This window comes from Mytilus edulis, chromosome 3 (assembly GCF_963676685.1).
Source record: "Mytilus edulis chromosome 3, xbMytEdul2.2, whole genome shotgun sequence".
Lineage (NCBI taxonomy): Eukaryota > Metazoa > Mollusca > Bivalvia > Mytilida > Mytilidae > Mytilus > Mytilus edulis.
Window position 1 is genome coordinate 36,767,389 of NC_092346.1, and position 22,616 is coordinate 36,790,004.

General features: G+C 33.3%; 1 protein-coding gene across 1 annotated transcript; it reads left to right on the forward strand.

Moving 5' to 3' along the window:
- Nucleotides 1-10,433: 10,433 nt before the first annotated feature.
- On the forward strand, nucleotides 10,434-21,387 carry LOC139516389 (4-hydroxyphenylacetate decarboxylase glycyl radical subunit-like). The gene is made up of 5 exons (XM_071306458.1): nucleotides 10,434-10,643; nucleotides 11,190-11,309; nucleotides 15,106-18,440; nucleotides 18,993-19,153; nucleotides 20,010-21,387. The coding sequence occupies exons 2-5, from the start codon at nucleotides 11,190-11,192 to the stop codon at nucleotides 20,201-20,203; spliced, it is 3,810 nt and encodes a 1,269-aa protein (XP_071162559.1). The 5' UTR covers nucleotides 10,434-10,643; the 3' UTR covers nucleotides 20,204-21,387.
- Nucleotides 21,388-22,616: the final 1,229 nt, after the last annotated feature.

Below are 22,616 nucleotides of genomic sequence, written 5' to 3' on the forward strand. Positions count from 1 at the left end.
AATGATACAAATAGTTTTTCTACTGTTGTGGATTGCATTTGTTATATTTACGGTAATGTCTTCACCGGGCATGAAATCACGGTGGTGAATACATAGCTTAAGATTATTGTTTATCTCAAGTTGTGGTATACAACCGTTTTTGATGAAACGAAGGTCAATTTCTGAAAAGCTAACGAAAGCATCGTACTTGTAAGTTTGTGTACTAAAATCGACTGGTTTATAACTGTAATATCTGCTTTTTGACAGATAATACAAATAACGAATTTTCCAACGATATCTATATATCAATCCTGATGCTATAGCTATACCACATGATATTATTGCTATAGATAAACAAGTTATCAAAACTGTATACGACGTACATTCTTTTTCAATTTCATGAACAGTCTTAGGGAGATTTGTCAATTGAATGATAGCCTCATTTTCGGATACGCATTTGTATGATTGAATTTTCAAAAACACATACTTGTTCTGATTCATCCATCTTAGAAATGGAAGTGCTCGACAATTACATTGGAGAGTATTACCGGTCAGGTCAATTGTTAGTTTCGAATTCTTGGCAATAGATAATACTAAATCCATTGTACCTTTTTCAAACAGTTTTATCCTATTACTTGACAAATCCAAGAGCTGCAAATTGATATTGTGTGAAAGATCGAACGTAATATTTGATAGAAAATTATGACTCAGATTTATAATTTTCAGATTTGGTTGAAAATGAAAAATTGTGAAACTGAGAGAATTGATTTCGTTAAAAGACAAATCTATCATTTCTAATTGAGAAATACCGGTATCGTTATCCATGTATGAATTGTGCTCCAAATATCGTGCAAGAAAATTATTTTTCAAATTAAGTGTAACCAAATATGGTATTTCAAAGCAAAACTTTGTCAGCTTATTGTTTGAAAAATCTATTAATTTTAATGTCGTTGGAACTGCATTACACATCTTAATGTGAACATTTTCAGCAACAACAAAACTGTTATTGGCAATATAAAGTTCCTCAATACCAGTATCATTCAAGATTCGAAAAAAGCACAGCGGAAGATCAGCTGAAAGTTCAAGCATACCATTTGCTTTTACAATTTTCACCTTAGAGGATTGTATATCTACCGTGAATAAGTCCTTGAAGGAGTCAATTTGCATGGGAACGTTTGACATATCCAGATATATCAATTGTGTTCTCTCGCTTAGTGTTCCAGCTACATAATTATAAATAACACAATTAGATAGATCTATAAATTCTAGATGTTGCAAGTTGGAAAACGTTTCATTGTTCACAATATCGATATGACATTCTCCTGTTTTTATTCTTTTAAGAATTGATAATCTAGAAAATCCCTCTCCAAAGACACAAACGCCTAAACGACGATCAATTGCAACTACATCTAGTTCCAAACTTTCAAGCTTAACTAGGTCTGATATAACATCATCTGGGATTATGCTATATGCTGATTCTTCATTATTATTAAATTTGATATTCAAATAAATGAGGGAAACCAAATATTTGAAAACACCTGAGGGAAACGAATTACTATCCTTTAGTCTATTGTTCTCCAAGTCCAATCGTTTTAACTTGTGTAATCCCTCAAATGAATTGATACTAATAATTGTGAGTTTGTTGGAAGAAATATCAAGTTCCAGGAGTTCCTGAAGATTTGCAAATGCTTTATCAGGTATACTTTCTAAATAATTATTATGTAGATTCAGAATATCAACAGTTGGTGGACATTTCGGAATCTTGTTCATGTATTTATTCGAGCAATCTACAAGTAAGTGGGGATATCCACTGTAGCAGAAACACAGCCGATTAAACTGGCAAGTTCCATTTGTCTTGTGAATGATATAGGATGTAACTCCTGTAAGACTTAGTAAGATTATGAGAACTGTTTTCATCTTTAACGACATCTGTATGAACCTGAAACTGAATCAGACTTTAGAATCTGTATTTTGATAAATAGAAAATATAATATACGACGACAAAAAGAAACTATTGAAATTATCATCTATGCGAAAAGACAAATTGATTATCCTGATCACGTTTTAAAGATGACATTTAGAATGTATGATACATAGGCTCGTGTTTCTCGAAAAAAAAATGTTTGAAATACGTACTTTGTCTGAAAATAACTATTGTACAAAAATGAAATTTAGAAAATGAAATGTTTGTAACGAGTACAAATAAATTGATATTTTCTGAAAATGTATACTAATTTTTGTTATCATAATATTTACACCCGGACCAAAGCTGAAGAGCATCGAGGACTCAAAATTCCCAAAAATTGTGCCAAATACGGCTAAAATACGACAAAACGGCCACCAGCATTGGCATCGACACAGTGGTGTTAATATTTATCAAAGATACCAGGATTATGATTTAATACGCCGGACGCGCGCTCCGTCTACATCAGACTTATCAGTGACATTCTGATCAAAATAGTTATAAAACCAAACAAGTACAAAGCTGAAGAGCATCGATGACTAAAATTCAAAAACAATGTGCCAATTACGGCTAAGGTAATCTATTCCCAGGATAAGAAAATTCTTTCGAAAAATCAAAGTTTTGTAACCCGAAATTTATTAAATGACAATATAATTGATATTCATGTCAACACCTAAGTGCGGACTACTGGGCTGGTGATACCCTCGGGGACAAAATTGATTGTGAACTTAATCGTACATCTTGACTTGCTGATCATTTACGACTTTCTCTCCATCTTTTATAGGCTTTATAGCTTTTAAGATGAATTACAAACATGAAGAAAACAATAATCATTTAAGGACAGTTACACACCTACAAAAGTCGTCTAACAGTTTTAGCGCCAGAAACCCCTTGTTAAAGATCAACATGTTGAACAAGTTTGCCCTATGAAAATTTCTTTATTTATATTTTTTTATAATTAGATAATGGACAAAACTTGGATTTCACCCCTGTGTTCTATTTTTAGCCATGTGGGTTATCTTGGCACATTTTGTAAACTAGTTACACAAATCATACTTATCGTCGCTGGGCTTCTAAAACGTTGTAAATTACAAATTTTTCAATAAAAAAATATCTCATAAACAGGCTTTGAAAATTTTGGTAAAATGCATGCTTCCAAAATGTCGTATGTGAACTTGAACATTTTTGTAAATAGCAGTGAAATAAAAACTTTGACATTTCTGGATTATCCAAGAACTTAAACTATTTTCACAGAAATAAAGAAATGTACAATTATTTTTTCCCAAAGCCATTCTACAACGATTTTCAAGTTTTCATACAACATTTTGGAAGCAAACTTTACAAACAAATGACATTGGCAATTTTGTAATATGTCTTATTTCACACATTTTGATTGGTCTAACTGTATGCTATTTTGGTATACCAAATATTTCCTCCCGCCGAGACCATTGATGTCAAGAAGTATTTTTAGCCAAAAAGTCATATACGACATTTTAGAAGCCCAGCGACGTTATGTTTGTTTTTTAATTTCGCCAAGTAGTTTAGAAGAGAAGACTCTTCTAAAAGTAAACGATAACGACCGAAAACGTATGACAGACGACGACGGAGGTCGACGGACGCCGGACGCCAAGTGAAGGAAAAAGCTCACTTGTCATTTGGGCAGAGTTTATGACGTGTGTATCACATGTTGTCTTTATTGTTTAACTTTAATTTCACATCAGAAATTAGACAGTTGTTTTCAATTTGTTTGATGTGCTTGAGCATTTGATGTTTTTCCATTGTTAAGACACTTTCTGTTTTTAATTTACCTTGAAGACCGATTTGGGTTTTTTTTAACTTTTGAAAAAGTACTTTATAACAATGATTTTTACCTTGTTCGTTGCAAAGTGTCGTTATATATGTGTCTTGGATCATAAAATGTTACAATTTTGATTCCTATTGTTATTAAGGGATGGCAGATATAATGACATTATAAGTTATATGGTTCGCTACTGACCCACGCTGGACTTTCTACTGCGTTTTGTTGTAAAATAAACAATGAAACACAACAATATAAATAGATGACGTCACCATTAACGCGTTTTGAACCCCCTATGAAATTTACTAACCCCTACGGTCTTATAGGGGGTCACCACGTGACGGCGTTAAACCAATCACAACATGATAATTTACCCGCTGTACGATAAAGATACATAACAGGTAGATTTTTAAATATATCCAGAAGGATCGATGGTCTAACGTGAAATTAAAAAAAAATCAAGAAATTAAAATTGATACTTTAAGTCAGAAGAGCATTAGTTAAGGACAAACATAAGCTCAAAATCTTGATAGGTGATGTAACTCCTTTTCGAGAAATTTTATTTGTTTTAAATGGCTGGAAAGGCAGAATCAGACCTGATATTTGCATTTGTTATAATTGATTGAGTCTGAAAATCTGTCTAAACCTCACATTAGTACATTTTTAAAAAGAGTTTTTAAAAATTCAAAAGTCAGAGAACAATTCAAAATGGAGACACACGTAGAAATACACAAATATACAAAGAAAATAAAATGCCATACAGCGCCAAGTGTTTGTTCACATTATCTTATTTGATCTATGTTGAACATGTTATCTCGTCGGCCATCATGCTAGATCCTGTTATCTTTTTTAACAAACCGCCTACACTTAAAACCAAATCCCCCCCCAAAAAAGCTGGAAATTATTTATTTGTGTCCGAGCGATACTGGTGAGTCTTATGTAGACAAAACGCGCGTCTGGCTTATCAAATTATTAGCCTGGTACATTTGATAAAAATTTACCTCAGATACAAGCCTATCTTACTATAGTTTCTTATGTTCTTCTTTGCAAAATTTGACTCTCCAAGATAGTATAATGCAATTATCTTCAATCCTTTCAATTTTACATATCAATGTCAAACATATTGAAAAAAAAATCAGCGTTCTGCAATCCTGGCTTAATTGCAAAAGTAAACTATGTCTTCAAAAAAAATATTAATCCTATTGTCTATTCCTTTTTTAAAAGAAACAATTACAATGATTGTAAAACTTACTTTCAATATTCCACAAGAAAACGTCTTTTGAGTTCTTTCCAATTACGTTTTAATGGTTTATTAAATGCAAAAGATTATTTCTTCAAGCTTATACTTCCCTCTTTCTCAAGAGCTTCGTTGAATAGATATGAACTTTGTCATTTACAATGATAAGGAACATTACAAATATACTTTTTTAAGTACTTATTGGTTTCGATATTGTTTTCAAATTAAACACAGGTCAAAGTCTGAAGTATTTGTGATAATACAGAAATATACTGATTCAAATCCATTTTTATTTTTGTATGTTATCGTTGTTGTTCAATAAATAATAATTGCGTTTTGCCATTCTTTCAAAATAAACTTTGAGTTGCTATTTGAAAATTTAGAAAAAATATCATCCGAAACTGGCTGGATATGAAAATGTTACAGGCTATTTGGCATCTTTACTCCAGCTATTGAAACATATTTCCAATCAGTGATGTATTCTTCCTGAACCATCAGGCGAGGGGAATAAATGGAAGACCAAAGTACAGTCAAAGTTAACTCGATTATCCTGATTTCAACAATTGTTACTATTTTTATCTTCGTTTATGGTCACGAGGTATATTGGCTCCCCATAGTTATAAAAATAAATGGAAAAGGTCGAGCGCTCAAATAGTTATCTAAGGTATCAGGATTATAACTTTATACGCCAAACACGCGTTTCGTCTACATAAGACTCATCACTGACGCTCAGATCAAAATAGTTATAAAGCCAAACATATACAAAGTTGAATGGCATTGAGGACCAAAAATACCAAACAATTGGGCCAAATACGGCTAAGGTTATCTATGCCTCACACCTCATCTTCCTATATCTAGGATAAGAAAATCCTTAGTTTTTCATAAAGTTCAAAGTTTTGTAACAGGAAATTTATAAAAAAAAAATACCATATAATTGATATTCATGTCAAAACCGAAGTGCTGACTACAGTTGCATCGACCCAGTGGTGTAAATAGTTATCAAAGATAAAACGTATTTAATCCCAACATATCATTGTGCCTCTCAAAGTCCTGAGCCTGTACTCGGGTTGTTTTCGTTTGTTGCTGTCTGTCATAACTGTTTTTCGTTCATTATTTTGGAATAAATAGTGTCGATAAATATAAAAACCTTTTGATGTCCCCTTAACATTTATATCTAGAAAACAATAATCAGTCATCACGATAACAAAAGTTTGAAAAGTCAAAAAACGAAAACATCTGAAATCATCAAAACCAAACGTGACCAAATCAGAAATTGAAAGCAATCTTACGTCAAATTATTTTTGGAATTTGCAACCTTTGTTTCAATAACTTCATTTAGAAATTAAAGAAATATATTTAAATTGTGTTTAGAAATGTATATACCATGTTTTCTGTTTTAAACAATAGTATTTGTAGTTAATTATTTCTTAAAACCATGTCTGAGGATCATGATCTACACATACCAATAAGAAAACAAGGAACCGTTACAAATAACCAAAAGATACACATAAGGCAATACAGGTATATTCAGTCTACAAAAAAGTTCAAGCTCTGCATTTCTATAAACTTTGTATCAAATAAATGTTGTAGTGGGCGTGTAAGGAGCATAGATTTCTTACACATATATTTTTCTTTATATTTCACATTCATCTAAATTATATCTTAAGTATGATCCTGCATAGCCAATCTATATGCAAGCGTAGTTATTAAAATACAAAACATTGCAAGTTATGTAAAGTAGTACCATTTATATTTGGAATTGTCTAAAATATTTTTTTAAATACAAAGAAAGTTACATTCCCCCTTTCCTAACTATTAAAAAACATACGACTACCTTGGTCGTTACGGAAATGCAAAATTTAAGGTTCAATTATTGTTAAACCAAATTATATTTGTTATAGAAGTATGGTTAAGTGATGAATTTGTATCCCGAAAGTCGTTTCTGAACAAATCAGAATAATCAGCAAAATTAATCACCTACACCAATTTTCCATTCGTTATAATACGACATCAGTTAATACCCTCTGCACTAGCGTATGTGCTTGTTATATTCACCATGTCTTTGCAAATTTCTAACTTTTAAGGTTTTTTTCAGTTGAGAACAAATAACATCAAAATCAGGGTCAACCTCAAGGCTAACAAAACAAGTCATAGCACTGAACAATAAACCTTGTCTTCCAAGACGAAAGAATCCTATATAGTTAAGAATAAGGTTGTAAATTTTACGGACGCCATCACGAGTTGGTTGACCGTTATGGAATGACCGTTTCACAAATGATCTCGGATATGTTCCTTACGTCGTAACTACAATCCCCTTCCCTTTCATGAATGTGACCTACCGAATTAGACTATTTACCGGATTTGTTATCACATAAACAACACGACGGGTGCCACATGTGGAGCAGGATCTGCTTACCCTTCCGGAGCACCTGAGATCACCCCTAGTTTTTTGGTGGGGTTCGTGTTGTTTATTCTTTAGTTTTCTATGTTGTGTCGTGTGTGCTGTTGTTTGTTTGTCTTTTTTCATTTTTAGCCATGGCGTTGTCAGTTGTTTTAGATTTATGTTTTGACTGTCCCTTTGGTATCTTTCGTCCCCCTTTGTTATGATGTTGTTTCCATAATTTTAATGGGTATAACATCTTCAAGACTGTATGTACATGCAAGCCGGAAGTACATATCTACTTAAAAAAAACTTTGCTTACACATTGTTAAATAAAACAACAAAAAATGTCATACCATACGTGTTAAAAAATAATTAGACATAAAAATTATTGACAAAAACGGAAAAAACACTTAATTCTTCCTTTTAATAAAAGTGCATTTAATACATATCCCTTGTTGCCTCAATACTATCTTATAAACAAATATCAATCACACTTTAATAACAAAACGGTTACTTCAGAGAAATATTTTTATATTTCTATTCTGTTTGAACTAAAAGACGCTAAAATAAAACTTTTAAACTCACCATACAGTTTTCTAATGTACAATATAAGACAAATAAAATGAGGCAAGCCATTTGGGGAAAATATTCAATTAAACTTATCAAGGATAGCTACACCATATTCCGAAACGGATAAAAACACACACACCATTCAGCATAAGACATATCAGTTACCGAGTACATTACCCGGGACTGCAACATGAATAGTCATAAACTGCGATTCATAGCAATCCAGGAATAAATCTGCTATCAAAGGAGCCAATTAGTCTCCATAGGATTATCTACTTTCTGACTATACACTGTATCATGGAAACGTATATAGTGTTACGTACATTTTCACTGAACACAATTTAAATAACTTTGATAACTTTTTACACTACTGGTCGATGTCACTGCTGGTGGAAGTTTTGTCCCCGAGGGTATCACCAGCTCAGTAGTCAGCACTTAGGTGTTGATATCAATAGCAATTACATGCGACATTTTTAATAATTTCCTGTTTACAAAACTTTGAATTTTTCGAGAAATTAAGGATTTTCTTATCCCTGGAAAAGATTTCTTTAGCCGTATTTGGCACAACTTATTGGAATCTTGGGACTTCATTGCTCTTCAACTTTGAACTTGTTTGGCTTTATAATTATTTTTGATCTGAGCGTCACTGATGAGTCTTATGTAGACGAAACGCGCGTCCTGGTGTATTATATTATAATCCTGGTACCTTTGACTTGTTAGGGATCACCTAAGGACCTCCTCCGGTGCAGCATTTCCCGCCTGCGCTGAAGACCCGCTGGTGGCCTTCGGCTGTTGTGTGCTCTTTGGTCGGGTTGTTGCCTCTTTGACATATTCCCCATTCCCAATCTCAATTTTATATATGTTGCAATGTGCCCATTCTCAATCTCATTTTAAATATATTTTCCAATGTGCATCATGGTATCTGGTATGTACCCTGACAGCCAGACGTTTCCAAAGATACCGTTTGCCTTGAAATGATACTTTCAAGATTCATATATTTAGATAAAAATTCGATCGCTTTTCTTCAAATCTTCCCAGGGTGATTTTCCATATTGATATTACCAATGTTATTTCAACTGATCGGGCGGAGCTTACGTTTTAAATTGCATAAAATCGGTGTCATCAACGGAATTTATAACAAAAAAGGACTGGACACTTCATAAATGAATTAATCCTAAAACACCTATCTATTAATGGACTGGTTAATTATGAGCGAACCGATTACACCCCGCCCAGTCAAGTGAAATAAATCGAGTAATATTTTGCTCATAAAAAGGTTTTTTCATCTGCTTTCTCCATGCTTTAGTTTAGATTGTTTCCTGCTGAGTCTTTTATAGATGAAACGCGCGTCTGGCGTATATACAAAATTTAATCCTGGTATCTATCATGAGTTTATTTCCAATGAAGTCATTTCTACAAAAAAGATCTTTAAAAGATAAGTTTGTTTAACTTCAATTAGTCAGTAACCCAATACTGTGTGAGTGTTAAATCACTTTTATTATATACTTAGTAGCAAATACAGATAAACTGTATGTGTAATACAATCATTGGCAAGCGTGCTGTATCAGCCACCCGTGATGATATCGATATCAGCACTGTTGCACAAGCTTTATCACAACTTTAATCTATATGACGTCACGTCATCGATTGCAGTCACTGTTGCAAAGGCTTTATCAAACCCCTTATCTGTATGACGTCATGTCAAACGTCATTATATGTATGACGTCATGTCACATTAAAAACATCTGCTTGAGGTATATGTATATAATTAAGTGTATATGATATGGCTTTTTTCAATATCACACACTGTATCAACCCTCAACCAATATAATCCCTCGAGCAGAGCTCTTGGGATTATATTGGTGTCTCGGGTTGATACGGATGCGATATTGAAAAAGCCATATGATGTTCTCTATGTATCGATAGCCGATGGCAAACAAGTTAAAAGGTATCAGTATCATTACTAATCGGGGCGAAAGATATCAGAGGGACAGTCAAACTCATAAATCGGAAATAAAACGCCATGCCTAAAATATAAAAAAAAACATATAAATAATAGTACACATAACACAACATAGAAAATCTAGAATAAGCAACACGAACCCTACTAAAAACTGTGGAACATACGTACTGCGATTGTCCACGCTGGTATAAAAATTATTCTACCAGCACAATAAAGTTGTGTCACTCGTAATAGCACTAACAGTACCTTATGCGCATTTCGTTAATTAATTGTTCTTTTGTGATGATCGAGGAAACTTTTTTGAATATCAAAAACATTCTTGACTTGGAATATTCGTCTTCGAAAATTATTCAGAACAAGTTTCGGACCATTGAAATCAATTTCATGTTGTTTTCCTTTTTTTTACTTAATGTTTTTTTTAAATGTACTTGAATTTGAAAGAACAACATCAACTAGTCTTGAAATGTTACTACGCTGAAACGTGATCACATACTTTTATTGACTAATGTTAAATGTATATTTTGTCTTATCAGCATTGTTCATTACAACGACAATTGCATTTTACAGTATCCGACATACAACGACAATATTTGAGTCACTTATTTGTGAACAATTGCAACCACAATAGAAAGAAATCTATGTTACAGAGTTTTATCCAATCAACTGCTGCATTTAGTAGCAAGTCACTATAAAAGGGGGGTTGGTCATGTTACCACAAGGACGTCTTGAACAAGTGTTGCTGCAGCTTCGGTAAGTCCACATTCAGACCAGTAAATTACCATAAATTATTTTGGTGCTATTGTTTTTTCCAAAATTAAAAAAAAAATAGTCGTTTTACATATTCATACATTTTTTGTATTCGTACGTACAGGATATATCTTTGTAAAAACATATCTCCACATTAGATTATGTATAAAATAAGTTTGAATTTCCTCTTTTATATCACGATGATGCAGTTATCCTATAGAAATGAAAAGACCCAACTACTGGTACTTTAATACATTTTCTAAAGGACGTTTGTATAAATAATTAGTGTAAATACATATTTATAATTTAGATAACAAGATTATAACATATCTGTTTCATTATGGGTCTTATAACCTTTCAAAAATCATTTAATTTTTTTTATAAATTTTTATTACAGTTTCAACTAGATCCATTTCGAGTTCAATTAATTATACTGTTAATTTATCTGTATTGCATACAACAGATAAAACTTTTAAAAAATCTTTTTGGTATTATAATTGGCGTTGTTTTTCTTATCTGTTTATAATGGTTCCTTTCATATTATTTCAGATGCGGAGAGCGACAACTTCAAATACAAATCTACAAGTTTTCTGCATTAGAATGTCAAAAAGGGGGAGAACTGGAGTTGAAAACGATTCGTGCAAACAGAGGAAGAGGCACAATAAGCAGGTCAGTTGTTGGGTTTTTATTTTACTACAAACAACAATTTATGAGAGAAAAAAAGATAAAATGTATAACTCTTTATATTTATATTGATGTTCTCTTACCCATTGTTTGTTTTCTCTTATCCTGATGTGTATATATCTTTAAATAAATATACAGCTGCGCCTTCAGCGCATGACACGCCCGTTACTTTTTTAAAATAATAAAGTTCAATAACATTTCAATGTCATATTATAAAATTCATGAAAACTGTTCAAAGCATTTATGAGTTAACTGGAAAATCCCCCTGTTTGGTTTTAATTCAACCCCATAATTCGAAAACGTAATATGAAAATTCATATAAATTAAAAAGCACCTCACATCATTATTAAACGTTCACAAAAATGTCCTGTAAGTTGGTGCAAGCGTGTTTTAGGTATCATCCAAAAACTGGAAAATCCAACCTTTTAAATTAATAAATTCAAATTTGTCGGAAATGTAGAATCTAAAATTTATAAAATTTGAACGGGAGCTCACGTTATAGTACAATGTATAAACAATTCACCAAAGTCTGATGTAAATGGGTTTGAGTATTTTGAGTTACTGTCTGACATGATGACGACGGACCCCGCAAAGTCCCGTAAATGGGCGTATGAGAACGGGAATATAATGTTGGTAATCCTAGTTCTATTTCACTGAAATATTTAAAAAAAAAAAAACAAACAAACAAACCAACAAACAAAAAAACGCATTCATGTGCAACTCTTGCCTAATTTATTCAATATAGATTAATTCTTGTTAATTGTGACCTTCTTACTAGATATATATACTTTATTCTGATAAACGGCTGTAAAGAAAAAGGTATACAGAATCACCTAGACATTATACACTATTGCAAAGGTACATATGTTTACAAAACTTTGAATTTTAAGCAAAAACTAAGGATTTTCTTATCCCAGGCATAGATAACCTTAGCCGTATTTGACACAACTTTTTGGAATTTAGAATTTTCATTGCTCTTCAACTTTGTACTTGTTTGGCTTTAGAAATATTTTGATATGAGCGTCACTGATGAGTCTTGTGTAGACGAAACGCGCGTCTGGCATACTAAATTATAATCCTGGTACATTTGATAACTGTTGATACAATAGAAAAACATGAATATTATTACATGTTAAAAATGAGCAGTGTGTATTAAATAACAGACCTTTAGGTATTCCATACAAATTATTAGTGACACAAAAATCGCGTAAATTCTGTTTCATATACATTTTCTTATATCGATTTTAGACGTACACCATGCAATGTCGGTTTGTTAGTTAGACGTTTAAAAAGTAGATCCAAATTTTCAATGAAACAAAAGAGTAAAATTAAAAAAAAAATGCTATTTCCGTAACCCGTATACTAGGGCGTTTTCCATAAAATTTAGTAGTCTTGTGGTTCATTGTATTCACAAGCAAAACAATTATGTACATTAAATTTTACTTGGGGTTTCTTACATAATTATTTTAACCAAGTTTAAGGAAGACTGTATTTTGGCCAATTTATAAGATTATAGTTTGAACTCCAATAATTCCTCTTTTATAATGAATCCAGTTTTACAGATAAATTTCAAAATATTTAATTTCTCCTTATTTCTTGTATCGATATGCTTAATTGTTATTATTAACATATTGAGGATGACCGTATTACTCATTTTTGTCTTTGTGTTTATTTGAGCCGAACAATGTTTCCAAAACAATTTTATAAGTTCAATTCATCTAGCCTCGTACTTGATATGTTCTGTCATTAGCTTCGTACTGAAAAAACCTAATCATTTAGCTTCATATACTTTTAGTTGAAAGTTAGTTTCGTTGTTTGTCCAGGTTCTTTTTCACTTCGTTTTAATTGCAAGTTATTTTCATTGCGTTTATATTCAGCTTCAAGGTTTGTACATTTTATTTTGATCAATAACGTTCAACATGTACACATGTCCCAGGAGTGGTCTTGGATATCCCAAAAAGATGCATAATTAACGTATTTTGACTGTCCAAAAAGAACGATTGCACGATAAAAGTCAATACACATAGTTCACTTAATCTTGGTATATATGATGAGTTTATTTTATTAACTTCTTGAAAAAATGAATGTTAAGTAAGCTTGCTACTCAGTTTCAAAATAAATAACTTTCCATAACATTAGTATATATTAATAGGGGATCAATTAAGAAAGCAAAAGAGCAAAAAAAAAATAGCGGTCAATGTGCTTGTTTTCGAGATATTAGCCATTGAAATTTTAGCGGGAAAATATTCTCTCTTGATTTTTCATAATTTTATCATTAACTCGTTAAAGTTCTCAACAACTATTAAAAAATAATAACATTTTATAAGACTTTTACAAATAGCTTACACTTGTATATGTAAAAGATTTATAAAAAGAAAAATGGGGTCAATGGGCATTTTTTTTAAGGCATTCAAATGGATAAAACCAGAGGATTTCGAAAATCTGACAAAAATTCTAAAACGTGACAAACGAACATTCTTAAGTTGAAATTTATTTCATTAGGTTTGTAGAATTAAAAGTCGCGAGAGAATTGACTATATAAGACTGTGTTAAAATTGCTATCAACTACTTTGTTTGCAGAATTATTCGGCGACGCCCCAAAACCAATGCGAATAGACGCTGATTTTTTTTTGTTTTTTTTTTTTGTTTTTTTATCTTTTTAATGGGGTCCCTTGATGCGTTTTAATTGCATTTTATGTTTAAAAACGAAGCAAAATATTTTGTTTGTGATTATATACTCTTTAAAGCAATCTGAATAGATGAATCCCCCAACATGTAATGACAAGTGAAACATCCGTCATAACTAACGTAAATGGGTAAATTGTTGCATAAAGGGACTCAAGCGGATGTTAATTACATACTTACAAAAATTAATAGCAATTTTGTGCCAACAAGTTTATCCGGGTTACTCTAGGTCACACTGAACCCCTTGCCAATTTTTGTTTTAATTTGTAAAATTTGAGAATAAACTTTATCGTATACAAGTCTCTGTTGTGTTTGCCAGTCGAAACGACTGATTTGCGTTAAGGAAATAATTTTTTTAAATTGGATCTTTTTTTTAACAAATAAAACCGAGACATTGCATGGTGTTCATTTCAAATCGATATTATGACATATGTATGAACAAGACTTTACACGATTTTTGTGTCACTAATAATTTGTAATAATGTTGTTTTAACCACGTTTCTGAAATCGATGGGACGACGTATTTCTTGTATCTAGTGGGTGATTGTAGAAGGTCAAATATGATTGATCTCCTGATTAGTATGTTGTTTACATGTTTATTTCTTGATTTGTACTTAAACTGTATCCGCACTTCAATCATTCATATTGCTCTTTTTGAAAGAGGTTTAGTACATGTTTATCATCAATTAATATAGCCCTCACCATCTGATTACATACTAGTATTAGTGTTTAATTGTGGAGTTCATAATGCGTAGGTATTTTTTGTCTTTGTTGTTCTGTTCTTTAGCTTTTCATCGTTTTAAAAATGAATATAACCTTGGTACATTTTGGTCCTCGCTGGTGCTTAATAAATTCAAGTTAATAATAAGTTTACTTACTATAAACAATAGATCTTTGACAAGTATTTTCAACTGTACAAAACAATGTATTAACACTGCTGACGAAGGATAGGTCAACTATTTAAAAAGTTGAAGTCATGTTGTTTTTAAACACTGGTCGTCATTGATGTCATAAATATAAGATGGCAAACGTATCATATATCAATTATTCAGAACATGTATTGATAATACTGTAAGGACATTTCCTTTGTTTATAGGAAGAAGATGAACCCGTTCGACTAGAAAGAAATTACAAGAATCTACGTTTTGCCCAGAGAGGTCTATTTGATAAGCGTAACAAATATGGCAATTTTGTAACTATCAATCAAGGCACTATCCAACCTTCTAAACTGGATGATATTTTAAAGATGTATCGGCAATTGTTTAAAAAAGCAATTGACATGACAGATAGAACTCGCATCCTAATAGCGTTTGATCCCAAACTTTGGAATCAAGTATGTGTTAAGAAGAAATTAGAACTACGACCTGATGGACAGTATCTATTAGACAATTCACAAAAATTCCTCAATACAGGCGGGGACATTTTCTTTTACATCAAATCTGACAAAAAGGCAAATGCTGACCAAATACTCGAGCTACTGAAAACAGGATTAAAAGATGCAGGAATAACATGTAAAGATTTAAGTATCACAAAATCTAACGAATATGGAAATACATTGATAATAAATGGTTCTTTCAGAGAAGGATTAGCCAATTTGTCTGACCGTTGTTCTGTCGACCAACTAATTCTGATTGGGGAAATGGAAAATGGCGAAATAGGGGGAACATACATGATGACTCAGAAATTCAAAACCCATTGGGAAATCTTAGGATCTAAGCCCGATTCAACAAAGGAAGAGATGATTGGTAGGAAAATGTTTGGACTGGGCATTATTCCATCACTCTCATATAGTAGTCATATCAAACGCGCTCATACTTTAGACGATTTTCCTCCTCCCTGTAACGTATCTAAAGGTCTCCGTCGCATCTATAGACAGTCGATGCCATATGGAAATTGTCAAACTCATCCCGGTAGAGAAGAAGGCACTTTCTATATTTCCATTGCCAAATCGACTACGATTTTCCATGATATATTAGAGAATATTAGTGGGTGCCCTGGAACCACATTTGACGCTTTCATAGATGTGTTTTCCTCAATAGAAGGCAGTTTTTGGTATGTTCCTAGCTTTCAAGAGTTAGATCTCCCAGTTGTTGACGATAGATATTGTAGAGTTGATTTAGATGACCAATGGAACGTTCCACGAAAGAATAAGTATCTTTTCTATAACCACAGACAATACTTGCATGAAATAGATAAGGACGATGGTGAGGTGGACCGCGTTTCAACTAGAGTGCTACGATTACTACAGTATACATTTGAACAGTGGAATAATGTATGGTTCCGAAAAACAGTCGTTCCTGATATTCCCGACCTGTCAAAGATGTTGAAAAATTCAGAGAAGCATTTCTTAAAAGAAAGCATTCCTATACGAAAAGGATTGGCCATTAAGAAGTCTCTTGGTGAATTATTTACAACTGCAAACATACAAGCAAGCATAAGCAATCCTTCCGAATTCTATGGATGGAAGTCTGATCTTTTCAACATACATCCTGATGAAATTATAGTAGGACGTATGCCAAAAGACAGCACACTTGGCCTTGGAAAGAAAGTGATGAAGTACCTGAATGACGATGAGAGGATGACGTATTATTTATTGGGTCTTAGTGAGTCGTCTGCCGTTGGTCATATTATTCCTGATTACAGAAAATTGTTGAATTTTGGTGTCAGTGGTCTAATAGAAGATATTAGAAACAAATCCACTAAAGAAGGAGTTAATGATTTCTATAAATCATGTATTTTGGCATTGGAAGGCGTAAAGATGTATCTTGATAATTATAGTCGTTTAGCTGCTTATTTGTACACTCTTGACGATGAGTATTCGGACAGCCAGAGACAAAACCTTGAAGAAATCCTAGCTCGAATGAAACGTCTCTCAATAGGCAAGCCAGAAAACTTTATTGATGCAGTCCAGCTAATATTCACTATGCACTGCTGCCTTCATTTGATTGGACAACCCGTAGCAGTAGGAAGAATAGACGAACTTCTGGCACCGTTTGTAAACCTATCAGATAACCATACAATATCGAATCAGGATGTTATTGATTGTTTTTGGATAAAATTTGGTGAAAGAGTAATATTGGACCCTCATGAAGCCACAGACGTTACCAGCTGGGGAAATTGTGCAGTACCATACGCGTCAGATGGTAATTTTCCTAGAGGCGATTCTTTGAATCAATGGGTACAACAAATTACTGTTGGAGGTTATCACAGTAATCCGAAGTCTATCCAAGCGATGAATGACGTCACAATTATGTGCCTGAAGGCTGCTAGGCGTCTTCCGTTAAACGCTCCGTGTTTGTCATTGCGTCTTCATAAAGGAATGAATGAGAAAATATTAAAAGAAACAGCAAAATCATTACTGAGTGGTGGAGCACATCCAATACTTCTAAATGATGACAGAATAATTCCGGCTTTAGAGTCAAGTCCTCATCTTCAAAAAATGGCAATAAAAAAGGCTGACATACAAAACTACGCTTGCGACGGTTGCTATGAACCTCTTTTGGTTGGAAAGTCTGAGTTTACATTCACTTACCTACCATTGCCATTGGTATTAGAACTTTCTATCAATCAAGGCGATTCGTACGTTTCTGCAGGACCAGCCTTCTTGCAAGGGAAACCAAGTTCCTATCGATCTGTCTCAGCATCACACATTAAAAGTTTCAAACACCTGCAAGAGATATTTGAAAGCCATTTAAAAATTCAAATTGAAGGGTCTCTATACAAATTGTTAGCAAATTACGGCAATATATGGAAAGCATGCCCGGCACCATTACTGTCGACGCTCATAGATGGCTGTCTTGAGACAGGCAGGGATTTGTATAATGGAGGTGCAAAATATGTCGTCGCCGCATGTATGTTCATTGGTTTCTCTAATTGCATCGACTCGCTCTACAGTATAATAAAGTTATGCTTTGACAACACATCTGCATGTGTGTCTCTAAACGAACTTCTTGTAGCAATGAAAAATGACTGGGGGTTTGACATGGCAGAGCCATTTGTAGACGACAATGCAGGAATAATGAGGTCCGCTGAAAAAAGTACATACTATCGATCTCTTAGAGAAAGGGTTCTCAAATTTCCAAAATTCGGAACTGATGCTGGAGCAGAGGACAAAACAATACAGGAATTAGCTGAATGGTTGTCCAGTCTAATTGTTTCCACATTTAAAGAAGTTGTGGAAAACTCATCAGAAACGGATGCATTATGTCAGCTGTTTACACGCTTGAAAAAAGAGTATTCTACAACCAAAGCACCATTTGAGTGTATCCTTTGTCCTGGAAGCGGAACCTTTGAAGGTTATGTTGGTTGGGGTATGTCACTTGGAGCGTCTGCAGATGGAAGGAGGAAAACAATGCCAATTGCATCAGATTTTAGTGCTGCCCCGGTAATTCAAGATGGCCCATGTGAGCCATCCCAGAATGACATTTATAAGTAAGTTTAATCCTTCAATAACGTTTATTATATACAATCTTTTATAAATGCATTTAGTCATTTGTGTTGTTGGTCTAAATTCTAATTGATATATGTTCAACATGTTCTATCAATCATTTTTTTTTTATATTTTATAAAACGGATGATTCTAATAGTTAATAGGCATTCATATACGTTACATACATCGACGGGGTATTAGAATCCAATGTAAATTTTTTTTTACACTATTTAAGAATATTTCACAATTTTACATTTTACAAACTAGATAAAATTATGCAAAATTGATTTATTCCAATTAACCTACGATTCTCATATCTATCCCCAAAAAGAGAAGTTAAGATTTGCAGGTTCCTGCATTACAAATATGTGAGGACAAATAAATCGATGCGAAGATTACCATAGCTGCAAAATATATTTTTTTTAATAGATGTAGTGGTTTTCATTAATTAAGAATAAATAAGACTTATCTGTTACCATTTTCATTGTTCGGAATCATACTTTTTTTTATTTCAAATAAGACAAGTTGCAGAAATAAATTTTGAAATTTTGCAGGTCCATGAAAAACTGGGATCATGCCGAAATCAAAACTGGTTTTTCTAATGGAGCAGAAGTGGATCTGAATATACATGAAAACTTTCCTGAAAATGAACTAGTTAATTTTATCAGAAGTTTTGCAAACGGAGAAGACGGGATTGGCGCAAACCTTTTAACAAGTGAGATAAAAAAAAGTTTTATATATATATTTTTTTAAACCAAACTGTTCGTTAATATGAGATATCTGCTTCAAGACATTGACTTAATCGGGTTTTGAAAAATAAGACTACTACTTCACTCTTTGAAAGGCATTGTTTTTGTTTTGTTTTTGTTTTTGTTTTTGTTTTTTTGTTGGTTTTTTTTTTTTTTTTGTTCCTTTTGATTTATTGTGTTGCTTGAAATTATTGTGCTGCATACTGTTATGTGAAGTACTATTTGTATTTTCATTTTTATTTTTGCAACTAACACATTTTCTAGGATTATAATGTTTATCTTTAACCTATGAATTGAATAATTTACGTTATAAAATAACTTTTTTAGCATTTCAGCAAAAGTGTTTAGATGAAATCAAACAGATTTATAAGATTGATGTAAACAATAGTTTAAAAATTCAAATCTTTTCTGCATGAAAATTCAAGAATTCACCAAAATTCTACACTGATACTTTTGTTTCTTCATTATATCTACAATGTTAAATTTAAAATCATTAAAATTGAGCCGACTCTCCGATTGTGTCTCTGATATGGAAACAATGTCCTTTGTGATAAACTTTTTTCGGTAAAAGACGGAACAGTTTAAAAATGTGTCTTGGATGGAGAGTTGTCACATTGACACTCATACCACATCTTCTTATATCTATCTATAAACAAGGCGTGTTGTGGTTTATGTTTTGAAGTTAAAGCACAGCGTTAAGCAAATCCTCGTGCTTTTTTGAATTATGTATAAGTAACTCAAAGAAAATCACACATAAATTTAAACAAATATGACATAATACCATTTTAACTAGTTTTGACCTGTGCATAAATATTTTTTCAGTAACATGTGCTGATGAGAACACCTATCAACAAGCTTGCAAAGATTCAGAAAAGTACGATTTGGTCAGAGTGAGAATGGGAGGTTGGTCAGAACATTTTGTGGCAATGTTCAAAGCTCACAAGAAACAACACATGAGGCGTGCTTACTATAACCCACCTTCTCTCAAAACCGTTTCACAAAGTGGAGCAATCTGAACTATTGGTAATCCACCCAAACAAGGATAGTGGATCAACATCACCATTGAATAAGGCTGTATATTCTACCGCTACTATCTATATATATAGACAACTTAAACTTTCTCACTGTATATATTATTTTCGGCTGTAGTTAATACTAAGATGTGCATTGCTGTCTAATGCGGGGTTCACCCATTGCCGATTATTGCTCCCGTTTGAGATCAGACAGCAATACGACACGAAATGTAAAAAAGTTGGATTAGTATCCTCAATTATCTGGAAAATCCTATCATTGTCTGAACGTAGTCGTTTTAGTTCGTAACATATTCCTACGAGTTGGGAGTTAGGTCAGCCGATTTTGTCTAGTCGGATAACAATCGTTGCTATGTCGTGACAGATTCTGCTGTATCGGATCAAATTCCGAACAATGTCTTGTGTATTTTGGACGGTGTCCTGTGGAACGGGAATGATCTGGAGTAATTTTTCATGGCTGTTTTTCTGCCGATAGAGTCAAGATTGCATCCAGGTCTTGTCGATTGTGAACCGTTTTTTGAAGAAACCGTTCCGAAACAGTTCCGTGATTAATACGAAATTCGTCAATGATACCCACGTCAGAGTCCCGACAGTTACAGAATACAATACGACTGAGACCAGACAAAGCCGTTTGCAATGCGATAGAGCGGACCGTGATAGGATTACGTTCCGACAGTACCTGATCATCCCGAATATTCCGACAGTTTTCGAACGGATAACTTCCGTCAGCGTCGTTTCACCGTCTGGTCACTGTCTGATCTCTGTCGGATTACATTCGGTACAGTCGGGACGCAGTCGTGACAGACTCGGTCGAATTTTACCTGGCGAAAAATACGAATCGGATTAGAAGCGGATTCAGAACGGGATTATCGGGACATATTCGCTTGGAAACGGTTAAATATCGACGCTTTCTGAACACTTTCTGATTGTTATCGTGATCAAATTATTTTTTTTACAAATTTTAATTAAAGTTTGAATTTCCATCCACGATTCACAGGATCTTGATCAGACTTTTAATAAATTTTAATCGGGAATGGTTCTGTCAAGGACGGTAGTAAAAATCGTGAATGTGTGACCCCAGCTTAAACAAATTACTACATTCCTGTCCCTAAGACAAAAGTATAGTTAAAAATATTGTTTCATATGCAAGTACATTATATAAAACTGAAGTATTTTATCTATATGACCATTTCACGAGTAGGTTGCAATGGAGTGAGAATTGACCTGTCATTGTTATTTTCGGACTCATACAAGAACATGTCATTGGTATTTTCGGACGCATACAAGAACATGTCATTGTTATTTTCGGACGCATACAAGAACATGTCATTGTTATTTTCGGATGCATACAAGAACATGTCATTGTTATTCTCGGACGCACTAAGTTCGAATTTAATCGTGTTTAATGAAGAACAGCAATAAAAGCGCTGTTCCTTTGCTTTTTATTTTGTTGGGTCTTTTTTGCTATGCATGTATTGATTTTGTCATTGAAAGATACCCCATATTCATTATTTCTTTTTTTTTTCGTTTTGATAAAATTGAGAAAGGAAATGGGGAATGTGTCAAAGCGACAACAACCCGACCATAGAGCAACAGCCGAAGGCCACCAATGGGTCTTCAATGTAGCGAGAATTCCCACACCCGTAGGTGTCCTTCAGCAGGCCCCTAAAAAATATGTATACAAGTATAGTGATAATGGACGTCATACTAAACTCCGAATTATACACATGAAACTAAAATTAAAAATCATACAAGACTAACAAAGGACAGAGGCTCCTGACTTGGGACAGGCGCAAAATTGCGACGGGGTTAAACATGTTTATGAGATCTCAACCCTCCCCCTATACCTCAAGCCAATGTAGAAAATTAAACGCATAACAATACGCACATTCAAATTCAGTTCAAGAAAAGTCCGAGTCCGATGTCAAAAGATGTAACAAAAGAAAATAAATAACAACAGACTACTAGCAGTTAACTTACATGCCAGCTCCAGACCTCAATTAAACTGATTGAAAGATTATGTCTTCATCATACATGTATGAATATCAGGCACAATCCCTCCCGTTAGGGGTTTAGTATCATACTATCATAAAATATATGAGAAGTACAGTACATAACCCGTGTCATGCCAACAACTGTTTTTTTTATAAATAAATGTGTTTAGTTCCGATGCAAAGACCCTATAAGTGAATCAATAATAAAACCAAAATATGCAATCTTTAATGACCCGACAACAGTATCGTAACTATATCCCTACTTGATAAGTATAATATATTTAGAAAGTCGAATTATTGAATGTATTTAAAGTTGTTCGTTAAAAGATATCAATTTCATTATATCAAATATTGCTGAATTGATTCACTGGTGCGCAATTGACGTCCAATTACATATATGTAAT